This window comes from Doryrhamphus excisus, chromosome 8, assembly GCF_030265055.1.
Source record: "Doryrhamphus excisus isolate RoL2022-K1 chromosome 8, RoL_Dexc_1.0, whole genome shotgun sequence".
Taxonomy (NCBI): Eukaryota; Metazoa; Chordata; class Actinopteri; order Syngnathiformes; family Syngnathidae; genus Doryrhamphus; species Doryrhamphus excisus.
In genome coordinates, this window is record NC_080473.1 from 221,303 (window position 1) to 249,057 (window position 27,755).

The 27,755-nt window shown below is 46.4% G+C and overlaps 1 protein-coding gene across 11 annotated transcripts in view; it reads right to left on the reverse strand.

The window, feature by feature from the left end:
* tenm4 (teneurin transmembrane protein 4) overlaps positions 1-27,755 on the reverse strand; it is a 156,639-nt gene that overhangs the window by 68,516 nt on the left and 60,368 nt on the right. For 5 of the 11 annotated variants that reach the window (XM_058080913.1, XM_058080907.1, XM_058080906.1 and 2 more), the window contains 10 exons: positions 27,000-27,255; positions 24,229-24,303; positions 23,945-24,043; positions 21,841-22,076; positions 13,231-13,395; positions 10,996-11,210; positions 9,201-9,411; positions 4,735-4,836; positions 4,012-4,206; positions 256-456 (listed from right to left, as the gene is read on the reverse strand). In XM_058080913.1, coding sequence (XP_057936896.1) covers positions 256-456; positions 4,012-4,206; positions 4,735-4,836; positions 9,201-9,411; positions 10,996-11,210; positions 13,231-13,395; positions 21,841-22,076; positions 23,945-24,043; positions 24,229-24,303; positions 27,000-27,255 — 1,755 coding nt within the window. The remainder of the gene's footprint in view (positions 1-255; positions 457-4,011; positions 4,207-4,734; positions 4,837-9,200; positions 9,412-10,995; positions 11,211-13,230; positions 13,396-21,840; positions 22,077-23,944; positions 24,044-24,228; positions 24,304-26,999; positions 27,256-27,755) is intronic. The other 6 variants (XM_058080915.1, XM_058080914.1, XM_058080912.1 and 3 more) reach the window with 3 other exon arrangements.

Sequence of the window (27,755 nt, forward strand, 5' to 3'; positions counted from 1 at the left end):
GAGTTAGGAATGTCCAGGTGATCCTATGAGCTCCTTTGCAGAAGCGGATAACAAGCTGATGGGAGGCAATCTAAGCATGACTCAAGTGATAATTGGGACAAGGCTGTTTCCAAAATGTGAAGTATATTGTACAACACAACAGCAACAGAAGCAATGTTGTCATGGAGCTTAGGAGCAAACTGCTGAGTCAGCATGAATAGTGCTGATGAGAAGACCAAAGCGTACGACACGTGCAACATGGGTGCTTTTCCTCACCGGTGGAGCAGTCGTGGCCCGTCCAGTTGGCATCACAGCTGCACGTCCCGGCGTCTGCCAGGAAGGTTCCGTGTCCGGAGCACTGGTCCATGCAAGAGGCCCTGGCGCTCTCGCACCCCTGCCCGCCCCAACCCACGAAGCAGTGGCACTCACCCTGCACGCACACGCCACGGCTGGAGCAGGTTGGGTCAAGGCAGTCCACTGAAAGACACAGTCAGCGTGTTACAAGCCACCCTTTTTATGGGCCTGCAACTAGAATACAGTACATGCAATACATTCCCTCCTTTATTGCTTCTACACCCAACTGTGATGAATTCATTTGGCGGTTGGATTCCTGCTTTATAAATGAAATATTTTCATACTTACAGCATAGAAAACCTATGGACAACTTTCTAAATTTGCTTTGTAACATTATTAGAGCCATCTAGACATGAAATAACCCCCCTATATTCACCTTTACACTCCTATTACACAATATAGTGGACATAATATGAGAAAATAAGACATATTAGACATACAAATCCTATTAACAACCTACTAAGGCAAAGCAAGGCGCATTTATTTATAGAGTGATACAGAAAAAAATCACTCAAATATGCTTGTAACATAATTAGAGCCCTCTAGACGTGAAATAACACCCCTACAGTCACCTTTGCCCTAAATAGTAGACATAATAGTAAACATTATACAGAAAAAAATGACCTTTTAAATACACTTTTTACAGTATTAGAGCCCTATGGTCATGGAACAACACCCCTATATTTATTTACCTTTACACTAATATTACCCAGTATAGTGGTTATAATAAGAGTATAATAAGACAAAATACACAGTAGACTCAAACGTTAGCATTAGGAGAGTTCCTTCTTGTTTCCTGCTTCTGTGCAGCACTTCCAATGGGTCGATGCTTGGATATCCAACAATGGATGGATATCCATCACTGAATATCCCAATATAAAGCGCTGATGGACCAAAATCTAACAAAGGCTTGCAGCTATCACATGTCACATGACATAAGCATACCTTCACTGGAACGCTGGTCTGGGAAATAAAAGCAGAAGTTCAAAGCCACGGTTCATGAACTTATCGCCCATGAAAAAAAGAATAAAAGACACGAGGAGCGAGAAATAAAGCCTGAGGCAACAGCAAGCGTCCGTGACTTTTAGTTTAAACACCGTTTGAAGATCACTTCTTTCAAAAGCCACTGCTGCATTTCCTGCGCAAATTAGCATGACGTCGCCCCGTTGAGAGGGCGTTCCGTTTTCATCACATTACCAGGGACTACTTCACGTCCTGAAGTGTGGACGCAGATGGCAAGCGGTCAGGGAGCGAAGCTTCGCTTTACAATGACATCCATGGACATGTCGGCGGCGAGAGTCCCAAACGCCATCCCTGGCCTGTCGGCAGACACGATATGCACGGGCCGCGGGGCGCGGGGCGCTGGGCGCGGGGCGCTGGGCGCGGGGCGCGGGGATCACAGGCTAACTGACAAGACTCGTCCCTCCTGGCAATTAATCATGGCGGCTGAAGGTCGCCACAAAGAAAGGTAAAAATGCCAAAGGCCTCTGGTCCGTGTTCCCCTCGGCCGCTAACCGCTGACTCTGCCGCCCCCAAAATAGAATGGGGGGCATCGGGATGTCACAAACCCCCATTTGTCAAACACCCGGCGCCATTTTTCATCTTGAAATGAGAGCTGACAAACACAATGGCTGCCTCTATCTCGTGGTGAACGAGCAGCTCCCGTGGGATGACATCAGATGGCGTGGCCAACTTCCGCACAACAAACCCACTCTTGTTGTTTCACCACCACGTATCGGGTGTTGGTCAAGGTTGCTATGGCGACCACTGCAGATGTCCAATGTTTACACACACAAAACAAGCAACGTTTACACAAAAGCAGGTACTTTTTCTAGTACTTGTTTGTTTGTTACAGCAGACTCATCGTATCACTTGAAGCTACAGACGCGATGGACGCTGCAGTCCTAGCATCCGCAGTCTCCACTTGGCTGCAGCATGAAGAGGAGGAGCCTGCTTCTCCTCCATTGTTGCTGCTGTTGTTCTGATGGACGTGCTCAATGTAGCGTAGTTTGCTAGGTCTGTCACCATCATCAATAAATCCATGAACCGCACAATAAATAAAAAGGAACTCAATCACTTTGCCGGCCATGATGAATGACCGTGTGTGTGCGTGTTTGTTGGCGCCAGCGAAGGTACACGGATGCTGCGGATGCTGCTGATGCTGCTGATGCTGCGAGTGAGCGTGGTGAGGAGGAACGAGCCATCAAACGCAAATGAAAGGGCCAGCAGCCAATGAGAGGATTCACAGACATGCTAGCTGTGCTCGCCACGCCGCTGTGACTTTTCAGGGTCACCACGCACAGACCAGAGTTATCTGAAGCCATAACTATGTGGAAATATTAATTGGGGTGTTTTTGTGATGTTTGTTTGTTGAATTCCTTTTATATAAAAACATTCCAAATGCAAAGCTAAACACTATCGACTAATGAAAGTGTATTGCTTTTGATGCTATCATATTATCGTTACGTTCTTGATAGACTGCTGTCCAAATCATGTTGATAATTATACGCGTTCTCATCTTGCAAAGCGTGCTATCATGACAGGCCTTTAGGAGCGGAAAACCAAGCAAAAAGGCAACTGAAGTGTGTCTGGTTGTGATGGATACCAGAATGTGGTCCTGCACGGATCAGGTACTTTGGTAGCCTTTACAACGTACAAGCACAAGAAGTTACACGCCGTGCCAACATGGCTAACTATACTGCTCAGTGGACGACGGGACAAGCACGAGTTAAATGTCATATCATATCAAAGCTCTAATAAATGTCAATAGACTGTTTTCCAGACAGTTTCCATGAAAAAAAATATTCACGCTCACCTGGTGGCATCCTGACGAAAGCCTTGCAGGATTTGTCCTTTGCTCAAAGTCCAGCAAATGTGGTACTTTTGTAGTCATGGAATAACTAGATGCGTGCATGGAACTATTCTTGGCAGACAATATAGAATATTTCATCTGTTTATTTAATACATATACATACCGAGGTCCTTAGATGTCCCTGACTGGATGAATCCACTTTGTTTAAATATGTTGTATATTGTTTGGAATAATCTTCTACATTGTTCCATTTTTGGAAGCCAACGGTACATTGGCAAAAACAACGTTTATAGTTGATGGGCCAGCCAAGAGGAGCTAGCGCTCGCTGTTCAGCCTCATTGTGGAAGTGACGTCACGAGGGTGACACCTCTCAGCTAAAGCAGAGGAAACAAAGGCTTCTCCAGGGAGATGGTGGACTTGCTTCAGTAGATTTTTCATCCAAGTAGTCGTCATGCCAAAAACGTTGTGTTGCTGCTGGATCAGCAGTACACAGTATCCCAGTCATACACAGTATCCCAGTCATACACAGTATCCCAGTCGTACTGGGATACTGTGAAAGGAGGACGCTTTAAGACAACAATGGAGGAAGCAAGTGCAGAGAAGGAGAGCTAGATGAGACACAGACGTCCACCTCCAGTTCTGTTCTTTGCAGTGATCATTTCACTGATGACTGCGATGAAGGAACACCTTTACATTTGGGTTGAAAGTAAAAAAAAAGGATGCTACTCGGCTGGTACACAGAAAAAAAAGAAGAGAAGAAGGACCATTCTTCTTTAAAAAAAATCAAATGAAATAAACCCTTGTGTCTTGTACAGCGCCGTGTTTGTGAACCTGAGCAAGTACCCTGATGACGTCACATCTCCTACCTTCCTCGCAGTTCTCCCCCTTGTAGCCCGGGTTGCAGATGCAGGTGCCCACGATGCAGGTGCCGTGGTTGCTGCAGGTCACGTCCACGCACTGGTTGGTGGGAACGTCGCACTCGGAGCCCTTCCAGCCGCTGTGGCACATACAGCGACCCTTCAGGTACTGACCGTTGCCGCTGCAGAGCACGGGGCAGGCGGCTGGGGGGGGGGGGAAAGAGCGAGACGTGTGATGATGTAAGCATCTTCAGGAGTTTTAGGGTGCCAGACACGTGCTAGCATACACGTTGTTGCTCAAGCATGACACACACATGTGCTTGGTCGCCCCCTAATGGTGTGTTAGCCGTTGGGCTAACCACCCTCAAGTGACAGCGGGTGTTTTCAGAGCTGGGGGAGACATTCCAAGTCGATCCCACTGATTATGGGGTCACACTTTGGGGTTTAAACACAGCGCCACCATGTAGTCATCAAAGCCATCAAAGTAGTAGCAGACGACACAGCAGGGGTGCTTGCTTTCACACATTTTCACCCTTTTATGTGCAGCGCTGCAGGAGTAGAAACCAAATACCAGGAGGTGTACTCAAGACAGAATAAAAGTACACTGAAAATAAAGTATACACGTACACAATCCTTCTTCAATACAATCATTAGACACTTCTATTTCCCAGATAACAATCAGCGCTGAAAAGCACCATGATGATGATGATGATGATGAGGGGTCCAACTCACCTCGCCCACAGTCGGGACCTTTGAATCCCAGGAAGCAGTGGCACGTTCCAGCCACGCAGTCGCCGTTGCCAAAGCAGCTGCTGGGGCACTGGTCCACAGAATCTGGCGGGAAAAAAACCACCACCATTGTCTTTGTCTTGGCCAATGACCTTTCTTCCAGCACAATCACACACAGAACCCAAAAAGCCTGAAAAGCAACGTCAAAATAGCAGGTACACAGACCAGGGACGAGTCAAAACCAAACCCCACCCCCTGACCCAGACGCATTGCATCATCACCATCTTCACTTCTCATTTCAAGCGCTTGACAAAATTGTAGGATGATGTCTTACTGCGTCCAACTTCAGCAGCTCCACCATCCATCCACGTTCAAGAGAAAGCTTCTTAGCTTCAGCCATCAGGAGGGCATGACCATGTCACTGCCTGACAGAAAATGGAAATATGGAGCACACTTTGGCTTTTATAGCCAACCTATTTCACTCTGTTGTTATTATTATTTTTTAATTACAAGTTCCAAAGGTTTTTTTTGTCCAACTCCCCCTTCTTGCTTTTGTATATTATCGCTGTACTTCAATATTATATTTAAGTACAAATATCAAATATTGATATTGTATTTGATATTGTATAATATCAAATATACAAATATCATATTCTTAATATATTCTGGCAATTCTTCAACTGGTTTAAGATTTTGGTCAGGTCTTTATGTATACATACATAAATATTCTGTATGTAGCGTATGCATACAGCACCGTATATGTATAGGTACATACTGTACATAGTATACTGTATGCAGAGTACACACTGAATGTATGTTTAAAAACTTTAACTTTAATGAATCTTACTTTATTCAATATTGACATCATTATCTGTTTCTTTTAATCTTTGATTTAAATAGCAAAGAATGAATACAGTGTAGTATGGAGGCAACAATGCAGATGTTTTTCGATACGACAAGCGCCTGTTTTGCGGTCCAGCCATCTTTGCGATGATGCAATGATCCATCAGGCACATCAGGCAATGGAGCCTCCCAGCATGTTGAAGTAAAATCAGGCGCCAGCGGTGTCGGCGCAGCAACACAAGGCTGCTTACACGGCCTCTTAGCGGATCCGTTCGACTGCAAAACCTCCGGTCTCGTTCCCTCGCCTTCAGGCGGGCCAAGAGGCCTCCCGGGCGCAACTTTGGCGGACAAAGAATCTCTTGTGCCGCACAAAAGAACAGTGGAAACGTGAGCTGCAGATTGCCGTTCCTCGGGAGAGTCAATCATCAGCGAGGATGCAAAGCGAGGCACGGTGAGGAGAGACAAAGACGGACGGCGAGGCGGCTCGCAGATAGACGTGAGCGGCGAGCCTCCATGATGATGCTTTTGTGCTCGGGAGCACGGGGGGACTTTTCTCAGGGCGCTGAAGAAAAGATGAAGTCTGAAAAGAACATCTAGTGCCTGTTGTATGTACAGACGTGTGTGTGTGTGTGTGTGAGAGTACGAAAATGAAGTGCACGCCACACAAAATGTCTTCCCACGGGTGCAATTATGCAGGAGATCTGCCTGGCTTAGACATATGCACGGCGAAGTTGCTGGACAAAAGTAATGGGACAGACCATTTTACCGACAAATCAATGGATTCAATCAGGTGGTTTACAAGAAGCACATGTCTCCATCATCAGCGCCGAAACCAGGGGTCTCAAACACGCGGCCCGCGGGCCAACTGTGGCCCGCACGACACTAGTTTGAGGCCCCCGCCTTGATATGAAAGTTTAATGTTAGTGCGGCCCGCGCAAGTTTGATATGGATGCTGTATGGTATCATGTACCCAGAAATAATTATTACGTTTGATTCATGTTCATGTTAAAGGTTAAATAACTGTTAATAGTTATCCTCCCTATCCGTGTGGAAGTGGTAAGTTTTTGGCTATTTAAGTTGAAAGGAAATAACTTGAAGGCTACCGTTTAGGTCGCTAGCTCTCTAGTTTGCGAGTTAGCATGTGTCTCAAGACCCTGCAGTTGCGCAATATGTTGTAAATAAAAAGAGTATAAATGTGACTATAGTCGTGTTTTGTCATGTCTACAGGGCTCTAATAATGCTTTGTTCATTTTAATATGAAAAAAATCATTTGTCTACCCACCAACTATATGTGCTTTCTTAAGTTTTTATTATTTGCCCTTTTATTATTATTATTATATTTATTTATTACTGATTGATTGATTTTCTTTATTCTTGATTTGTTTATTTATTTTTCATCTTATTTTGTGTATAAAAATAAAAAGTAAGATATTTGAGAACAGTGGAATGTTTTATCAGAGCTTTTCTTGTAGAAAATCGGAACCAAAGCACAAAAAAAGTTTGTATATTTTTTTCTGTTTTTATTAAATGCGTTTTTTGTTTTTTTTTGGAAAACCTGATGCGGCCCAGCCTTGCCCAGACCCTAGCTCCAGTGGCCCCCAGGTAAATTGAGTTTGAGACCCCTGGACTAAACACACAAGCCCGCATGCATGTACAGAAATGGTGATGGGATTTGGACGCTGCCGCCATCGTATTTAATGGCCGATTATGAATTGGGAACATTTTCCATGTCTGCTGCTTGTGTTTCCCTCAGCGGGGAAAAGGCGAAAGGGAAGCCATGAATATCTCTCAGCCGCACACTCCACGCATAAATCAGCCATTCAAGCAGGGCCTTCATTGAAATTCATTACCCTGCGTATCAGGGGGCGCTAACTATTGAAGGCGTCCCCACAAACCAACCCCCACCCGCCGCCCCCGCGAGGATGGACGGGAAGGAAGGAGTGTGCCGTGCGTGTTTTAATCAGCGCCTTCCCGCACACTCGAGAGAATGCCCGGCACATCTGAATGATAGCTGCGGAGGGGAGACCCCCCCCCCCCCCCGACCCCGGTGTACTGCCGGCATCCGTGTCAGGCACCAGGCAGCGAGGACAAATGTCTTCACGCTCTACAGGACTGCGAGTCAAAACAGAAAACAGTAGCTAGGATAGGGGGGTCTCCTAGCGACTGTTTTGGAGCCATTAAGTCCTCACCATCTTCACTTTTCATTTCAACCTTTCATACTACATCCATGTCACTGATATAACGGACACAAATGCTTGGGCCCAGCAAGGTGCGCTGCATTTGGGCACATGCCCCGAGCAGCAACTGTGACGCCATGGAGGTCTCTGGCAAACCTCTTTTCAAACGTTTCAGGTGACTGATAAGGTTTTGTGAGCTTGATTGTTTCCCCAACCATCACAGAGAAACTAGAAGGGTAAATGAATGTTTAAAAAAAGGAAATGAATTGCTATGTCTGTAGCTAACTGACAGATATGTGTAGCATCTTCTGCTATAGGGCGGGTGAGAGGTGGTGTCATGTCCATTATTTGCCTTCATGATGGCACACATGGGAAAGCAAGTGGAGCAGCAAGTGAGGCTCTGACTAATCCCTCCCAGTCCAGCGCATCCCTTCCCACTGCAGTCACAGGCCTTTGGGCCGGACTTGGGAAAGAAAAGAAATAAGCAAAGTAAACACGCCAACGTGTCATATCATATCAGAAATATTGAATTCCATCTACGTCTGCCGCAATGGGTGGTGGTGTTTTTTTTTCCCGGTCTGGCTCCAAGGACAGATCCCTATCCATCCTGTTCCGTGTGTCACATATGGACTCTGGCCCAGGAGCTTTTAATTAAAGCACCCAGCCACCGTGGCCGTGAAAGCCGACACCCCCCTGACGCCATCCTTCGCACCTTGCTGCCGCAAATCAGAGGAGGATGAGGCGGCTAACTGAGGCTCACATCCACACGGAAACCTCCTGAGATGTTATTGTCTTGGCAGATTGACAACAACTGGCGTCCACTCTGTGTGGGATTAGGTTATTGATGTTGTTGAAAGGATGGATAGACCCTAAGACCAAGCGCCTCCATGAGTCATTGATGAAAACTGGAGCAAATCAAAAAAAAAAAAGTACTTGAGTGTACAATCATGCCTTCACACTAATGACCCCCACAAGCTGGACCCCCTGATTGGCTCATGAGGATGTTTGGCCTCCTTAGGGGATCATAGTAGGATGACTCATGTCCTCATTTTCATATTCATCTTCACCTTGGTTGACCTTCCACGAGGGGAGGAATAGCGTGGATTCTTAGCTAACGTGGACTACAACTTCACTTATTTTTACACTTGCATCACGCTTTCATTGTTTCATTTGACAAGTATAATGGAATATGATGCGGAAAAAGAACATATTTTAGTCGCATATCATTGAAATATTCAAGAAAAGATGTAATATTGTGAGAAACAAAGCGATAACGCTACAAGAATAAAGTCACAGTCACATCTTTGACATGATTGGATCTCTGATCTGCCCTGAGCAAGATGACCCCCCCATGTGCTGTACATTAGCACCCATTGGGATTCAAATCCAGGCTTCGCTACACATCTTGAAATAAAGTTTCATCATATGGCTTTTCCAAAAATTGCTTACCGATGGCGGTGATGAGGAAGGAGACAGTCTCCGCGTCTTTGCCGTCGTTGTAGACGGCCAGGTGCCAGATGCCGGACTCCACGTACTGGATGAAGCCCGTGTCGTGCGTGCTGACGGGAGCCAGACTCCTCTGCAGGGCGGCGGGCCCCTCCAGGCCAGGGGGGGTGTGGGCCAGGAGCCGTCGGCCGTCCAGAAGCTCCACAAAATCAAACTGCGGACGAGACACACCACGTGAGTGGATAGAATGACGCCATGAAGTATGACATGTGAGACGCCATGCTCTCGAACTCGCTGTCATTTGCTTGGCATGAATAAGTTAGCCTTTCGCTAGCAGCAGGCAAGCTAGTTACATGTGATGAATGATCACAGTCCTTCTCTCCCATCAAGAATACACGATTTCATGAGCATTTCCATCAAAAACACTTAGCATGTGCTTGGTATTTTGACCTTTCTATGTAGCTACTTAGCTACATAGTGCTATATGCTAACAGAACACATCAGATGTCATTTATAAAGAAAGGATGATTTTTACAATTTATTATCATGGCATTATTCACCACAAGCGTTTATGCAAGAGGTCTCCATGAGGAACATTGAAGACCCTTTTCACGTCCATCATCTGCCAGACAACAGCTAAGAATCTCCACCTGCCAAACTTCCAGGCAGGAGGAAGTCGGCCTGAGGAAGGACTAGCGGCAGGTTAGGCGTCTTAAGCAGCAAAGACGGAAATGAAAGCAGCAGTTAGGATTCATAATAAACATCTCCCCCGCACGCCGCACGTACGCTACATGGGAAATTTCCCTCCACCAGCCTGGGAGGATTGGCTCTTTTCCGTGACGCATCCACCAAACCTAAGCCAACCTGCAAGGAAATTTCCGCTAAATCCTTTGCCTAACAAAGAAGGTGATTTATCATCTGCTACGAAGCTTCATGAACTCGCATCTAACAATATCGCAATTTATATTCTGCTGCAAAGCGGGAAAAAAGCCTTCAATATGCAGACATTGTTGGAAACACACCAAGAGTAATGCTCCTTTGTAACGTCATAAATCACGTCTTTATTACACAACAAACAAAGCTACACTGAAAATGCTGCTTTTAACAGATGTGCTATCATAATTATTATTTTCATAAAACGCAGTCATTTATTCATGGCGACCTGCCAGAAATAACCTACCTTTCTCTATTCTCCCTCCTATTATTAGGGCCCGAGCACCGCCGTGGAAGGGCCCTCTTATTATTAGGGCCAGAGCACTGCCATGCGAAAAACCCTCTAATTATTAGGGACCGAGCACCACCATACTAAGGTCATTTCGGCATTATGAGGGTCCAAGCGCCACCATTTAAAGGACGTCTTGGTATTATTAGAGCCCGAGCACCGCCATGTTAAAACCCTCTTACTATTAGGGACCGAGCACCACCATGTTAAAACCCTCTTACTATTAGGGACCGAGCACCACCATGCTAAGGTCATTTCGGCATGATGAGGGTCCAAGCACCACCATTCTAAGGACGTCTTGGTATTATTAGGGCCCGAGCACCACCATGTTAAGGACGTCCTGGTATTATTAAGGTAGAGTGATAGAAGTGGTTTTTATTCTTCTTATTATGAAATAATGAAAAACTGAACATCCTGCCCCAAAATGCTGTTATATGTCATGAAAATGATATTTTATGCAATAAAAATGCGACAGGAATCACACGCGTGCAGTTGACATATTTTCAACTTTTTCTAGGACATTTCTGGAAGATACGCACACATCCCAGAAAAAGATGGAAGAAAGCGAGCCGCCACCTGAGTGTGAGACGGGGGCAGGCCCCTCCTCCCGTAGACCCCCACCAAGGCATCCTTGCTGAGCGACACGTTGAACTTCAGGTACATGGGGTGGTCCACGAAGATCTGCGACCTCCAGAAGACGCCGGGCGGGATCTGCTGCGCGACCTTGCGGCCCACGTCGATCTCGCCCATGTCGATGTAGCTGTCATCAGGGAAGGAGATGTCCACTTTGCCTGCCGCCGGGCAGACACAACACACAGTTAATTGTGAGGCCTGAAGGGATTCTAGCGTCTGTACGGTCCATGAAAAATAAAAGAAGACGTGCTCCAGCATCACCGAGGTTTAATGACTTCACAGCTTGACGTTTTCTCATTAGGAAATGGAGCCGTTTCCTTCATGTTTCTGCTGCTTGTTGCTTTTTAATCGAAGCGTTTCAGAGAGCTTTTCCGTCAAGTAACGACATGTCAGGGAAATGGCATTAAAAGGTTGAACATATGGCGCTACAAAATGTTGTACACTCGTAATTGAACCTACAGTAATAAAAGTGAGAGCTGTAATTATATTTGAGAAGGATCTGGAAGCCGAAAAGGCTCCATATGCTGCACGTTGGACTCTGTGGTGGAAACCGGCAACATCTGTTTCGTCGGTGCAGACCAGCTTGCTAGCGCCACCATTCATAATAGACCGCCCAATCACAGCAAGGATGTCAACCGTCATGCAAACGCTACATCCCACATGCTTTGGGGTAGTCCACGGGTGTCCAAGGTGCGGCCCGCAGCGGACTTGGAATATTTAATTCATTCATTTTCTACCGCTTATCCTCACGAGGGTCGCGGGAGGTGCTGGAGCCTAGTCCAGCTATCTTCGGGCATCCTAGTCTGGTCGCCAGCCAATCACAGGGCACATATAGACAAACAACCATTCACACTCACATTCATACCTATGGACAATTTGGAGTGGCTAATTAACCTAGCATGTTTTTGGAATGTGGGAGGAAACCGGAGAAAACCCGCGCATGCACGGGGAGAACATGCAAACTCCACACAGAGATGGCCGAGGGTGGAATCAAACTCAGGTCTCCTAGCTGTGTGGCCTGCATGCTAACCACTTGGTCACCGTGCAGCCTAAACGCAATATACTGTGGTCGTATCGGGTCCTTCATGCCAGAGCACCCCCTCCCGCCAACCACCCTTGGATCATACTTGTTCCCAAAAACCGACAGCTTGTGGGAATGCATGAAGGAAGTGTTTCATGACGGTATTGAGTGCTAATGTGCACATTTGTGTGCACAACCTCAAGCTAATTCACAAGTTCCGGCTCGTACTGATGGTGATGGAGAGACTAGATTCCTTTTGGCATGTCATGCTGGGCCTGCCTTAGTTGTATGCACTGGTAATACTATAATACATAGGAGGTTTGTGGGTCCGTGGGTCCAAAAAGGTTGGGTATCTATCTATCTGTCTACCAACCCAACATAGGCAAAGAGGCTATCTGGTGACAAAGTAGTGCTCTTGGCGTCACAGTTGAGTAATAATACAAAATGTTGATTTTCTTTAGCTGCATGTGAAAGTACTGATTGTTTTGCAAGGCCAAGACAAGACGGATCCAGCTTGTCGTAGTTAATGCTGACAGCGTCCCAGAATGAGACTTATTCAAAAAAGTACGGCTATTGATTTCCCTAACAGCCAAAGGTCTGAGCTCAGCCGCTGCCGCCCTCGCTAAACACACTTTTCTGCCATGTGCTGAATGAAAAAAGACAACTGCTGGATCCATCTATATGGTAATGACCCCATTCTCTAGCTTCTGTGGGCCGCCACTGGCAAATCACACGGCGACATTTTGGCCCATTTGCTGCAGAGAATAGAAGGAAGCAGGCAAACTTTCTTGGAGTCAGTCGGCACCGTGGGGCGAGCACATGCTTTCTTTGGCTGCCAGGCACGGCGGTCCGGGCGGGGAGATGAAAGGATGGCATCCGTTGTGGAGGGGGAGCGGCTAATCCCGCCCCCCTCTGACTGCCCCGGGACACTCGCTCCCTGAAGCGGTTCCATATTCTCCCTCCAGGAACAAATAAAGCTTTCCTCGCTGATGACAACTTTCGTAGGATTACAATGCAGATCTCGCCACAGACCACAGAGGCCCCCGGGGGCCACAAAAACAACCAGCGAGTGGCCGCAAATGTCACCAGCAGACTTTACATCGCAACTTTTTGCCTGCGCCGGCGCGATAAAACGCTTAAAAGCCAACGTCACTTACTGTCGTCTTTGCCCCGGCGATCAGGTACTTCCAGGCCCGTGTTGCCGAGCGGGCCCAGGCTCAGGTCTGTGGGTAAAGGCAGACCGCTTGTGTTGTCCTCCGTCACGTGATACATCTGTCTTTGCGTGGGCTTCAGGTGCCAGTTCAGGCCCAAAAGGTGCATGGCTGGAAGACAAGAAAGGCATCATGGGTACCACAACTCCACAAATGCCTTCATGTTTGTGGAACGTCATCATCCAGTCGTCTGACACTGTAGATGGAGGCAAACAGGAAGTCAACCAAAAGACGCTGCTGATCCCTCAGCCCAACCTAAGCGGAAGGCGATGGATGGACAGATGGATGGACGGACAGAGAGATGGATGGACGGGCAGAAGGATGGATGGATGGAAGGACGAACGAATGGATGGACAGACAGACGGATGGAAGGATGAACGAATGGACAGACGGATGGATGGATGGATGGATGGATGGACTTTCCTACTTAACGTCTGTGCAGTATTTGACCCGACAAGGAAATGGTGAGTTGAAGTTAGCAAGGATAGGCTCCAACATTCCTGCATCTAAACAGAATACTGGATGAGAATATCATGTGACTAAAAAGTGGAAAGCACTCCTGCCAGGAACAGGAAGTCAACCCACAACTTCCTTGATGGAGGAACACAAGCCTTGATGGTTAATGGCAGCTTCCCCTCAGCTGTGGCATCTGAACGCCACGCTGACCTCCAGCGACAACATCTGCCTCCCACCTTTGGCACAGACCCCAGCACCCCCTCCCCTGTCATACTGCCTTCTCAGAGCTCCAAGCTGATTAACTCCCCCCCCCCCCCAAACTGGGGCTGAAAAGGGAGAATGGCAACACAGCAGGGACACACAAAGGCTATTTCAATGTGAACTCATGCTGATATTTTACAAGGTCGACAAAAGAAATGTCCTCTGCTACAATGGTCACTGTGGTGGCACGGAGGTGGAACGAGGGGGGGGTGACAGATCACCAATACCAGAATGGACAGGACCAGCTTACTAAGGCAAAAAAAACAAAAAAATTGGAATTCAGCAGTCAGCAGAAAAAAGCCCAGAAACTCAATGCAGACATTTGATTGGTTTGTTGCCTCTCTTAAGCTCTTCAAGTAATGAACACATTATTCATTTCTTTTTCCTTTTCTCCTACTTCATCATTACACTCATTCATTTCTGTGAAATGTGCTCAAATACAGAGCAGCGTTAAATAACCATCACAAAGTCTTCCTTTCTTTTGACAGGAAGTCTGTATTGCTGCACATTACGCTGACGCCATGTGGGGTCCACTTCAGGTTTTAATAACAGCGCCACCATGTGGTGCATTTGTCATCAAAACAATAGCACAGGTAACACAATGGGGGTGCAAGTTTTCACACATTTTGTGTGTAGCGCTTCAGGTGTAGAAGAGTTACACCATGGGGTGTTTTTCCATGAGCTTTTCTTTCTTTGTTTTATAAAGTGTCAAAATTGTGACAAAGTTCCGTCTCGGTATTCCAGTAAGGGTCCGGTGCAGTGATATAGAATCCAAGAGAATGTGGAAAATGGGCACAAAGGACAGCCAACCAAGCAACAGAAGACTTTGTGGTAGTGGAAGATGCACAAAGGCGCTTCTTTTGATTTGTGCTTCAACCCCAAACGGGGGGGAAAGTGTGTCGCTGGAAAAACACACTTTCCAAAGTCACCAGGCAGGGTGGGGTGTGTCGTTCCAAGTGTCCTACTAATGCCATCTTTGTGGGACCCATTCTTCATCCATCTGTCCCCGAGGCCCGGGATGGCACATGAGTCGTCCCATCTTTAAAGATTTACCTCGAATATTTGTCACATGCAGAGGCCCGGACCCTGCCGGCCAACTCATGTCCTCTATGTTACAAACTGGGCAGTAACGCCAGGAGGAGGCTTGTAGGACTAACAAGACACTTGTAACGAGATGACGGAGACAAGCCGCTGACCCGTCAAGTGTTTCCGAGCACATGTCGTGGCCTCCTTTCACCGTGTGCCGATTACACACAACACGGACACTGCGGTGCAAAGACTCCTCGCCGGCGCTCCTCCGCCAGAATATCCTTCCTCCGCTCTCGTCTGATGTGACGACACTTGAAAAGAGGATGTGACGGCTCATATCAGTGACTCCAATTATCAAAGAGAAAATGCGGATTGTGAAGATGTATCGCATCCAAATGTTATTACTTAATCATGGCTGCTTCCACGTGAACATGGACAGGAAGACAGCAGAAATAAGTCTGCATCATTAATAAATATACCATATATAAATATATATATAAATATATACGCAACTCGGCGTAAGCAGCTCGTGAGGGATGCGGTGCGCCACCACTCGTCCCACTCGTCCCGCTCTTCCCACCTGGCGAGGTATCACACACGGGGCCCTGGTTTGGGTGGTGGGGTGGCTGAGCTGGCCTGTTCCCCTGAAGACCGAGCGGCCGCTCCGACAACCCTGGTCATCGGGGACTCCATTGTGAGGCATGTCCGCATGAGGGAGGCGTTAACTTTGTCGTTCCCCGGAGCCACCGTTTCCGACGTAACCGGGAAAATACCAGACATCCTGAACTCTCATCCGCAGGCGAAAAGGATTATTATCCACGCAGGTACGAACGACATCGCCAGGCAACAGTCCGAACTTTTAAAACAGGACTTTAGACACCTTTTTAATTCCATTTCACAGTCCAAAGTGACTGTTTTTATTTCTGGCCCCACCCCCACCTGCGGCAGAGGGATCGGCAGATTCAGCCGTCTGCTGAGTCTCAACACCTGGCTCTCCTCTGCCTGCAACTCCCACCACGTCGGCTTCATCAACAACTTTGATGTTTTCTGGGAGAGACGACACCTCTTTGGACCTGACGGGCTTCATCTTAACAGAGGAGGTGCCCGCATGCTCTCATCCAACCTGACTTTTGGCCTTCAACATGGTATCATCCCCAAACCCACACCTGTTGCTCTGTCCCACTCTGATTGATGTCCCCCAGGTCCATGCTCCTATTCACTCAGTTCCACCTCTGACTACCATACACATAATACTGGACTTGGACCTCAAACTTACATCAACACTACTTCCATTCCAGTAATCATTACACTATATCGACACATCAGACACCGCCATACTCACCCTGTGAACCCTCATAACCTCCGACCACTCAATAGACACCCATACCCCACCTCCATGATCAACAAGCCACCTGTCACCATCAATGTAGCACTTTTTAATGTCCGCTCTCTTTTAAATAGAACCTTTTTAATGAATGATATGATTTTAGATAATAAGTTAGACTGTCTTCTTTTAACTGAGACATGGCTTGGTACTGACGCATCCGTTGTTCTCACTGAGGCCTGCCCACCAAATTTTAATTTTTTATATTCTACTAGAGAGGGTAAAAGAGGAGGTGGGACGGCATCCATCACAAATGACTCACTGACCTCAAATGGAGTGTATTTTAACAGTTACAAGTCATTTGAGCACCATGCCTTTACTTTTAGCAGCCCTCCGATTCTTTGTGTCACTGTATACAGACCACCCCATCACTCTAGTTCTTTTATTAGTGAATTCTCGGAATTTTTATCAATCATTCACACTTCTTATAACAGGATTTTATTATCTGGTGATTTTAATCTACATGTTGATGACACCTCGGATCCAATATCCAGAGAGTTTTTAAACCTTTTAAATTGTCTTGATTTTAAGCAGCACGTCACACAGCCAACTCACAACAGAGGACACACCCTGGACCTGGTCATAACCCATGGCCTGTCCATCGGTGTGTCCTCTGTTGTTGACCTGGCTATGTCCGACCACTACTGTGTATTTTTTAGCATCACCAGTTTTAACCAGGAGGAGGCCCCGGTGAGAACAGTGAGGAGACGCTATCTAACTTCTGAAGTGGCTGCAAATTTTATTGAGATTTTACAGAGCACTCCTGCTGAAATTTTACCTGCACCTTGTGATTTTATCGTTGATAATTTTAACAGTAAACTGAAGTCAACTCTGGACTCAGTAGCTCCACTTGTAACAAAAACAATAAAAAGGAAACCTACACCCCCGTGGAGAAATAACGATGAGATCAATAAACTGAAAAGAAAATGCAGGAGTGCTGAGAGAAGATGGAGAAAAACTAAATTGACAGTTCATTACGAGATTTTATGTCAACAACTCAAAACCTACAATAATACAGTAAAAAAGGCACGAATTTCCCATTTCTCACAACTCATTTCCAACCATAAAAACAATCCCCGGTTCCTCTTCTCCACCTTTAATATTTTAACAGGCACAAATTTTAATAAAGTTTTTAAGACACCAACAGACGATCTTTGTGAAAACTTTGCAGACCACTTCAGAACTAAAATCAAGGACATCAGATCCTGCCTGTTACCCCAGAAAGTTTTTTCTGTTACCACACCTGGACTGTTGTCCTTGCCTGAGGAGAGACTGGAGAGTTTTGCCCTGGTTGATGCAAGGACACTTGGTCGAGTTTTCTCCCAAGTAAGCCCAACAACCTGCCTTTTAGATCCAATTCCCACATCACTTTTAAAATCACTTTATGGATTCTTTGAGGAGCAGTTTTTAAACATCTTGAATTGCTCTCTTCAGACGGGTGTCTTCCCCACCGCCTTCAAAACAGCGGTGGTGAAGCCCCTTCTGAAGAAGAGCAATTTAGATCCCAACAATCTTAATAATTACCGACCCGTATCCAACTTGCCGTTTTTAAGTAAAATTTTAGAAAAACTGGTTTTTTACCAACTTAATGACTTTTTAAACAGAAATAGCATTTTAGAGAAACATCAGTCTGGCTTTAGGAGGAACCACAGTACCGAGACAGCACTTGTAAAGATTTTAAACGACATCAGGTGGAATTTGGATAACAAGAACCTCACAGTCTTGGTTCTACTGGATCTAAGCTCTGCTTTTGATACAGTGGACCATCACATTTTATTAAATAGACTTAGATACCTGGTCGGCCTCTCTGGTACTGTTCTTAACTGGTTTTGTTCTTATCTCACAGGCCGATGTTTTTATGTAAGTATGGATACATGTTCCTCAGGAACCCATGAAATTGAATGTGGGGTTCCTCAAGGCTCAATCTTAGGTCCACTCCTTTTTAATCTGTACATGCTTCCCCTTGGGGACGTGATCAGGAGGCACGGCATCAGCTTCCATAGTTATGCTGATGATACACAGCTATACATCGCCGTGTCTCCTGATGACTCAGGGCCACTTGATGCCCTTTTTAACTGCATTGTAGACATTAAGTCATGGATGGCAGAGAATTTCCTGCAGCTCAACCAGGACAAAACTGAGGTTTTAGTCATAGGTCCTGAAGGCCAGAGAGAGAAACTTTTACCAAAATTACAGGATATTAAACTAGCCGACTCTGTCAAAAATTTGGGCGTGATTTTTGACTCTGAGCTAAATTTTATCCCACATATTAAAAATATAACAAAAATAGGTTTTTATCACCTTAAGAACATAGCCAGAGTCCGCCCGTTTCTCTCTCAGGCCAGCACGGAGGTGCTAATGCATGCTTTTATATCCTGTCGTTTAGATTACTGTAATGCCCTGCTCTCTGGTCTTCCCAAAAAAAGTATTTTAAATCTCCAATTATTACAGAACTCAGCCGCACGTGTGCTGACGAGGACCAGAGGGCGGGAGCACATTACACCGGTTTTAAAGTCGCTGCATTGGCTCCCCGTCCGCTTCAGGATCGATTTTAAGATTCTCTTACTGGTTTTTAAATGTCTTAACGGCTTTGCCCCTTCTTATTTATCTGATCTGCTTTTACCATATCAACCCCCGCGGTCCCTGCGGTCCTCCGGCACTGGCCTTTTAGCGAAACCAAAACCCAGAACAAAAACCCACGGTGAGGCAGCATTTAGCCACTATGGCCCCCACCTGTGGAACAGCCTGCCGGAGAGCCTCAGGACTGTGGAGACTGTTGATATTTTTAAAAGAAGATTAAAGACGCACCTTTTTAATCAGGCTTTTAACTAATATTGTTAAGCTTTTATTATGTTTTCATCCTTTTAGTCCTATTTTATGTTCTTATTCTTCACCTTTTAACTTCAGTGTTTTGTTTTTATCTTGTTAGTCCTATTTTATGCTCTTAATCTTCAGTTTTTAACTCCAGTGTTATGTTTTATCTTTTAGTCCTATTTTATGGTCTTAGTTTTTAGCTCCAGCTCCAGTGTTTCCTCAGGGGGGTCCTCCACACTGGGGGCTGTTTGGGTATGCTGAGGGGGTGCCATCCTTGGGTCCCTTCGACACGGCCGGCTGGGGGGTTCCTCCCTTTTAATGTGGGGGTCCGCCCGTCTAACGGAGTCGGAGGGCCCGGGTGCTGGTCCTCCGATGGCACGGCCTGCAGCTTCTCCCAGTGTGGACGGCCCCAAAGGTGGCGTTTCCTTGTTCCTCAGTACCATGCCATGTCTCCCTAATGTGGGTGATTGTGTGCTTGCGTGTGTGTGTGTGTGGGTCTAGTATGGAGGGTGGGAAGGAGGGGCTTTCTTTTTTCTTCATTGTTTTCCTTTTTAATTGTGGTAATTGTTTTAATTCTGGAAAGCACTTTGTGTCGCATCTCCTTGCAGGAAAAGTGCTCTACAAATAAAGTTGATTTGATTTGATTTGATATACATATATATAAATATAAATATATCATGAATTCCTGCTGACTCCGGCTTCCTCCCACATTCCAAAAACATGCTAGGTTAATTGGCGACTCCAAATTGTCCATAGGTATGAATGTGAGTGTGAATGGTTGTTTGTCTATATGTGCCCTGGGATTGGCTGGCCACCAGTCCAGGGTGGACCCCGCCTCTCGCCCGAAGACAGCTGGGATAGGCTCCTACATCCCTGCGACCCTCGCAAGGATAAGCAGTACAAAATGAATGAAACGTTGGACGAGAACCAAAAGGTAGAGAACCTGAGGCGCTTTCTGCCACAGGAAATCATATTTTCTAACCGATACTAACCTTCATTGTTCTGCTTTCTCAAGACCAATATGGACTTATAAGTGATCACTTTCACTATTTCAGTGGAAGTGTAGTTAGTGCACAGCTAGTGGTAAGAAGGAACAAATGAGGATGTGTTGATGAGTCCTAATGAAATATAATGACTACTACAGGAGAACCAGAGTACAGAGGGGGGGAGCCAACTGCTGTGGCCCAGCAAGGTGCACTGTATTCGGACACATGCTCCGAGCAGCCACTGTCATGCCACGGAGGTCTCTCTTCACACACCGCTGGAGTTTCAGGTGGCTGATGAGGTTCTTTGTGTGCTCTCCAAATGTTTCCCCTCATCTTGGAGCAACTGGTACAACATCTGTCCTCTTAAAGTGAATGTTAGTTATATGTGCGCTGAGGGGAAGTTATGGCAGGTCGTTAATGTCACAGGCTTGCCCACACAGTACGGGTAATCTCACCTCACTGCAGCTTTTTTTTTTTATGAGCAGATATCAATGCTATTTTTAATGTTATGGGATTTAAGGGTATTATGTTATAATTCCATCATATTGCCACAATACACATATCTGATATAATGTGTCAAATTTCTCCAGATTATGATTTTATTTATGTGTTTTGCTGATGTTGGACTTTTTCTTTGTGAATAAAGGAAAGGGTGAGCAAAGGGAAGCGTGTGCAGGTCACGCCGTGTGTCATCAGACCTAATTGGCTTCATTAGACATCTCACCTCCAGTCCTCCAATTACAAGCCTCCTCAATTAGCTGCACTTCACTTTGATTGAAAATGGCCGCTGATTGGTGACACGGGGCGGGCGATGCTTGTTCACCGCACCTGGAGATGTTGGGACTATTGGGAGGTGTAATTACACATAAATTACACCTCCCAATCACGAGGCATCGGGCCAGCTCACCAGCAACTAAACCCAAAAGCCACTTTCAGACACTTTTTTTTCCAGGCTTGCAGATTTATGGCTAATCACCGCCAGCCCCGAAAGCAGCTAATAATCTTTTGACAAAATAATGAATTTTTAAAAAGAATGGATGACTATTAATGCAGATTTGAGTGTGCTTGCCCTCAAGGTAGAGCAAAAATGAAAAAGATAGCATCCTTGATTGCTAAGGCATAATAACTATTCAAAACGCCCTCAATGAAGAATTCATTTGTCTCGCTGATGTACAGTAAATGAGCTGGAGTGTATTCACCTTCAATGTCAGCACCGCAAGCATGCATACGTACGTTGTCATCTTAAGGTACGCCTTTGCAAAGATAATAAGCTTCGTTGCAACTGCGCTGCTTCACACCGAGAGCTCTTTGCGGCATATTCATGCACACTGGCGCAGCTTTAACATTCCCATGGCAACACAATATTACAAACAAAATGTTTGACCATTGGCTTTCCATTCTTTATGTCTACCATTGGTCACCAAGCGTCAGCGACGCCATGATAGCATAAGTGTGTTAGCCTGGATGCTTTATGTCACACACCCCCTTTACACCTGAAGATTAGCACATGAAAGCTAGCACAATACTGATTTTGGTTCTCCAACTGCCCTTCAATCAACCTTTTTCTTCATGAATTTGAAGGTTTTAAAAGGGAGAGGGCGGAGCCTGAGGGGGCGTGACACTCACCGATGAAGTAGGCCAGGAGGAAGAGCAGCGTGACGGAGACGAGGATGGCGCTGAGTGCGGCGCATTTCCAGTTGCAGTGCTTGTAGGGCTTCTTCAGGCTGAAGGCCGGCCGGGAGAAGGTGCTCCGGGGCAGGGGGCGCGGGGGAGGCGAGTACACCGTGCTGGAGGTCAGCGGGTACCCCGGAGACGTGGTGCAGTACATGGGCGAGGTTCCACCTGGCTTGAACAGGAAGTGCCTGGAGGGAGGCGACATAATTCAGTGTGAATGATGAAGACGACAGCTGATTGTGTTCTCAAGCACACGCTGTACCGTCGCCATAGTAACGCTGCTGCCACTTTAGCGCGGGTCATAAAGCACTCTGGACTTTTGCTCAGTGGCAATGGCGGATCGATACCAAATCCAATTCACGCTACTCGCCGGCTCGTTTTTACGTATTCAGAGCTATTCCCGGGAAGCAGGCGTCGGGGCCATCCAGGCGAGAGCAACGCTATATGAGGAGGCGGCGGTGGAGGCGGCGGTGGAGGCGGCGGTGGAGGCGGCGGGAAGGGTCCAGCAGATTTATTCCCGCTCTGAACAGACGGCTGGTGTGGCCATCAGAGGCGGCCACACCGCTGTCAAGGCCTCTTTACGGCCACATTTACAAGAGGCGACGCCCCAATGGAGGTGCTTCAATGTCACATAACGATGTGTGATGACGGGCGCGGCTGACAGCATGTGGCTTTAAAGTAGAGGGGCGGGACGCGGCGGCCTCACATGAGCACTTAGGGCGGCCATGTTTGGTGTAACTCGAAAAGAATGCCAGCTGACAATATTAACAAGGGCTGTAGTGATGTTGCGGCTGTAGAGGACGTTCCGTGACGTATGCCGGCATTCGCTCATCAGGGACATCACGATGGAACCTCGGCTGCTGTCCGCCTCAGTTAGCCTGTTTTTCCATTGGCACAGGTCTTGTTGTGTCGTCTTATCACAAAACATCGTTGTTAGCATGCTGTTAGCTTGCTAAGACCTGTTGATCTTGATGCCACATTGCATCGTTGACAACAATCTCGTCTTAAATGTTATTTTCATTCATCATTTTTTGCACGTGAAATTGTTTTATGCATGTATGACTCTAATTGGAGAAATATATAAATGTTGGAACGGTTTAATGATGCTAACCAAGGTTCCACTGTATATGCTTTTTGTTCTAAGAGAAACATTTTGATTCCTAAAACGTTTTCTGGAGTTATTGCATATGAGAAAAGAATCAACAGTACCTCTGCTGGTTGTAGCCGAGTACTGCACCCTATTTTGCTTCAGTTTCTTTGAGACAGTTGATTCCGCACAATGGCCTAGATAAATATGACACTACACCCAAACTGTATGAAGAGAAAGCACTCTTTCTTATTTGAGTTTATTCCTATTTCCTTTGTTGTCAATGTTTGTGGTGGCGTGGGTGGGATGAGCTTTCAAACTTTGGATTATAAAATGCTGGCATTCAGGATGAATATACATTTTTCCATGTATCGAGGATGCCATCCTGGCGCGATAACGCAGAGGTGTTCTTAGCTTTGGAAAGAACCGCATTACGTTACGTTGTATTTCTTCGGTTTTTGGCTTCCATGCTTTAATGCAGAAGGCCACCTCCAACAGGACTGGGGTGGAACAGCAGTCACAAAGATCTTCAATACCTTCCAATTTACTGCTGGATGTTTAAACTAACACGGGCGTGGTATTAAACTAGCCGCTAAGCCTGCAGGGAGACACTGACCACTGTTTGCCTTTTGGCTTCTTCGCCTTAGCAGGTCTGCGCTCCACTGGGTGTCATTGCAGGGACATTATTTGTCTTTGCTGATTGGCTGGGAGAAATAAAGCCGTCCCACTAGCTCACAATCGGACATGCGGGGTCTGTTTTGAGCATCCATTTAAGTTGGCGATTATGGTTCATTATCCGATAAAGGACTACACAGGGACGGATTTTACTCGAGCGAAGAATCACACACACACACACACACACACACACACAGATACACACACACAGATACACAGGTGCCGAACAAAGCAGAGGATGTAAACATATGATGGAAACATAGCGCAGGCAACGCAACAAACATGCAAACCTACCCGTCGTTGTAGGCGGCCTGGTGGCGAGCGGACGCCAGAACGTCCATCTCAATGAGGTTGTCCTGTAAAGTCTCTAGGAATGCCTGCTTTGCTATGTTTCTACACACAGGTGGAGAGATGGATATGAAGCCGGTCATGAGGTGAACATGCAGGAGTCACAAATAAATAACAAGTGTGCGCTCAACAAGGACAGACAGTGTGGGACAGAGACACCTTAAAGAACTACTACTAACACTACTATGACTACTACTAGAAAGATAGGATGACTCCCCTCACTGTCATACCTGGTTTTGTACGAGCCCTGCCCTTCTCTGCAAGCGTCTTGCTCCTCTCTAATAAACATTAGAGTATTCTGGCTCCTTGTAAGGTCATGGTTGGAAGAGAACAATGCATCACTTTGTAAATAAGAAACCTGAGCTTTGTCTTTAAATGCATCACAGGTGGTCCATGCACTCGCTTATGTTGGATATTGTCTATCATCAAAAGGAAACCTGCTGATTTATCTTGATAAAGAAACTCTAACATGAGAAAACACAGAGAAAAGAAACTAAAGGCAACAAAGGGACCATGGAAAACAGAAACTTTAGAAACAATGGCTAACAGGACAAGAAGAACACTAGGGACAAACCAAGGAAAATATGGACACTGGGTAATTAGGGTACATGGGGAACCTACGGAATATGGAAGACACTAAGGACAAAGGAAACACACACGACAGGAAACAAATGATGTGATGGTCAATGAGACACTAGGAACAAATGCTTGTTAGGGTAGGGGGGACACAAAGGACGCAGAGTACATTAGACGGCAAACCAACAATGGAAGACACCAACTTTGGGGACATCCAGTGAAGTGGGTGATGGTGGCAGATGCCAGGGTACCCAGTATACTCAGCATGGAGGGAATGTAGGAAACAGAAAAAAAAGGGAAGGCAAACACATGGATGACAAAGGAGGGACAAAGGAGATATAGGACACGGAACATGGAACAGAGGTGAAGGACAAGGTATGTTGGGAACAAAAAGAACACAGTGGACCAAGACAACATGGGGCATAGGATAACGGGGACAAAGGGTGCATTGGAGACACTGGAAGCAAGTCTTAAGCACTCCTGTTGCTTTGCAGGGACGGCGGACACAAAAGCAAGCTTGTCAATAACGATGTTTTCAGGCTTAATGACGCTTTGCTTCCACGGAACAAGAGGAGACACTGCCAGTGCTCTGGTCAGATGCTGTGTTCCATAAGCAAATAGCCACCCAATGGAGGAATGGACCGTTCACATGCAACAAGCTGCCACAAGAGAAAGGTTCTGCTTTTGATGCCCTTTAAAGTCTGTGCTGGCGAGGGAATGTTAACTTTTAATGAGCGGCGATACCTGGCAGAAGAAAATGGCTGAAAGGAGGCGGGATAGGGACCCACGGATAACTGGCAAGAACGGAATGCGAGCGACCGCTGCACAAGATTTCATCAGGATTCCGAGGGCCGTTCTGCTATCAGCTAGCTAGTTAACGTGTATTCAAAGTTTCCCACTTTGGATTTTCCATTTGGTTATCGCAACCTGCACACAAGATCTGAGGCGGTCGAGGCGACTCTTGGCAGATTGGCTCTCATCTCCATCTGCTTGTGTTCTGCTGGGAATACCTGAGCAGGATTAACGATGCGTGATCATGAATTACAGTCCCTGGACTTCTACAGACTGACGCTTATTCAGCTGCTTCTGCCGGATTGTGTACGACACGAACAAACGTCAGTACAACCTTCATAGTTTAGGAGCAATACTACAGAACGTTGGCTATACTTGCAGTTTACAGCTTGTATAGCAGTCAAGACTTGCCACGGAAAATCAGTCAACACATTATTATCTAATTATCAAGTTCATGGTCAGAGGCTGCATGAGTGCTGCAGACAATGGAGGAGCTGTGGTTCATTGAGGGGAAATGTGAATTTGAACACAGACAATGTGCAAGTAAATTGTGTCTTATCTATAGTTAAGAATAGTTGTGGGAGTGTCACGGTCTGGGACTACATGAGTGCTGCCAGTGCTGGGGGAGCTGTGGTTCATTGAGGGGAAATGTGAATTCCAACACAAACGATGTGCAAGTAAATTGTGTCTTATCTATCGTTAAGAATAGTGGTGGCAGTGTCACGGTCTGGGACTACATGAGTGCTGCCAGTGCTGGGGGAGCTGTGGTTCATTGAGGGGAAATGTGAATTTGAACACAAACGATGTGCAAGTAAATTGTGTCTTATCTATCGTTAAGAATAGTGGTGGCAGTGTCACAGTCTGGGACTACATGAGTGCTGCCAGTGCTGGGGGAGCTGTGGTTCATTGAGGGGAAATGTGAATTTGAACACAAACGATGTGCGAGTTAATTGTGTCTTATCTATCGTTAAGAATAGTGGTGGCAGTGTCACGATCTGGGGCTACATGAGTGCTGCCAGTGCTGGGGGAGCTGTGGTTCATTGAGGGGAAATGTGAATTTGAACACAAACGATGTGCGAGTTAATTGTGTCTTATCTATCGTTAAGAATAGTGGTGGCAGTGTCACGGTCTGGGGCTGCATGAGTGCTAAGGCACTGGCGTAGCTGCGGTTCATTGAGCGGTTCATTCCAACACAAGTGAGTTGCCAGACAATTCTTTCTGTATAATATGAAGAAATATGTCGAGTATGATTTACAGTAGTTGCAAAGTAAACAGGAGTACGTATTCTACCCGTGTCAATCAAGGCGAAGTCGTCATTCTTGCTGTTCTTGAGATTTGGTTCCACGGCGGAATAAGACAGGCCACATTACCGCCAATTGACATTTCACACGAGGGTCCCCGATACCCGAGCAGAAAGCTGATTAATACGAATAACATTTTCAGCATCCGGTATGATGACAAAGATTTCTTTCTGGGTTGCCATGGCAACATGAACGCAAGGCCCAAAAGAAGCATTTGTCTCTTGTTCCTCACAAACGTCAGCCTTGGCCTCCTGGCAGGAACGTTCTCATCTCATCGCCGAGCTCAGCCACGGCGACACCACTAACACCTCAGTCTGCCGCTGCGCACGTACCTGGTTTCCAGGGGGATGTTGCTGTTGAGCAGCCAGTTGTCCTGGGCGCCTCCCACCGAGTCCTGGGCACCGCCTGCCGGACCCTCGGGTGGGGCGGAACCGTCGGTGGGCGCAGGACTGGGGTTGCTCCGCGGCGTGTAGTTGCCCCGGTTCAGGGAGTTAATGGAGGCCGCATGGTGCTGATGATTGGGCGAGTGCGAGTGGGACAGCGGCAGTGGGGGCGTCCGTAGCCGAGGGTGGTTTTGAAAGACGCCGTCTGAAAAAGGAAAGACAATTTAGTGAAGGTCTTCATTTGGGTCACGGGTGAGCTGGAGTCTATCCTGGATGCCTTTGGGTGAGAGGTTCACTCTGGACTGGGCACCGGCAAATCCCAGAGTTCATATACCGCAATCCCTCATTGTAAAGGTGACTATAGGGGTGTTGTTTCATGTTTAGAGAGCTCTAATGATGATAAAACATTTATTTAGAAGGTGACAAACAGGTTTTCTATGTCTATTATGTCTTATTTGCTCTTATTATGTCTACCATATTGGGTAAAGGGAGTGTAATAGTGACTATAGGGGTGTTATTTCAGATCTAAAGGGCTTTAACATGTTAAAAAAAAAGCATATTTAGAAGCTTTTAAAGAGGTTTTCTATGCTCTAACTAAGAAAATATTCGATGTACCGTGATGAATGAGGGATGACTCTGTTTCTGTTGTCAAATTAGTTTTAGCTGACACCAGACAAGACGACAAGTTAACATCCAGGCTACTCT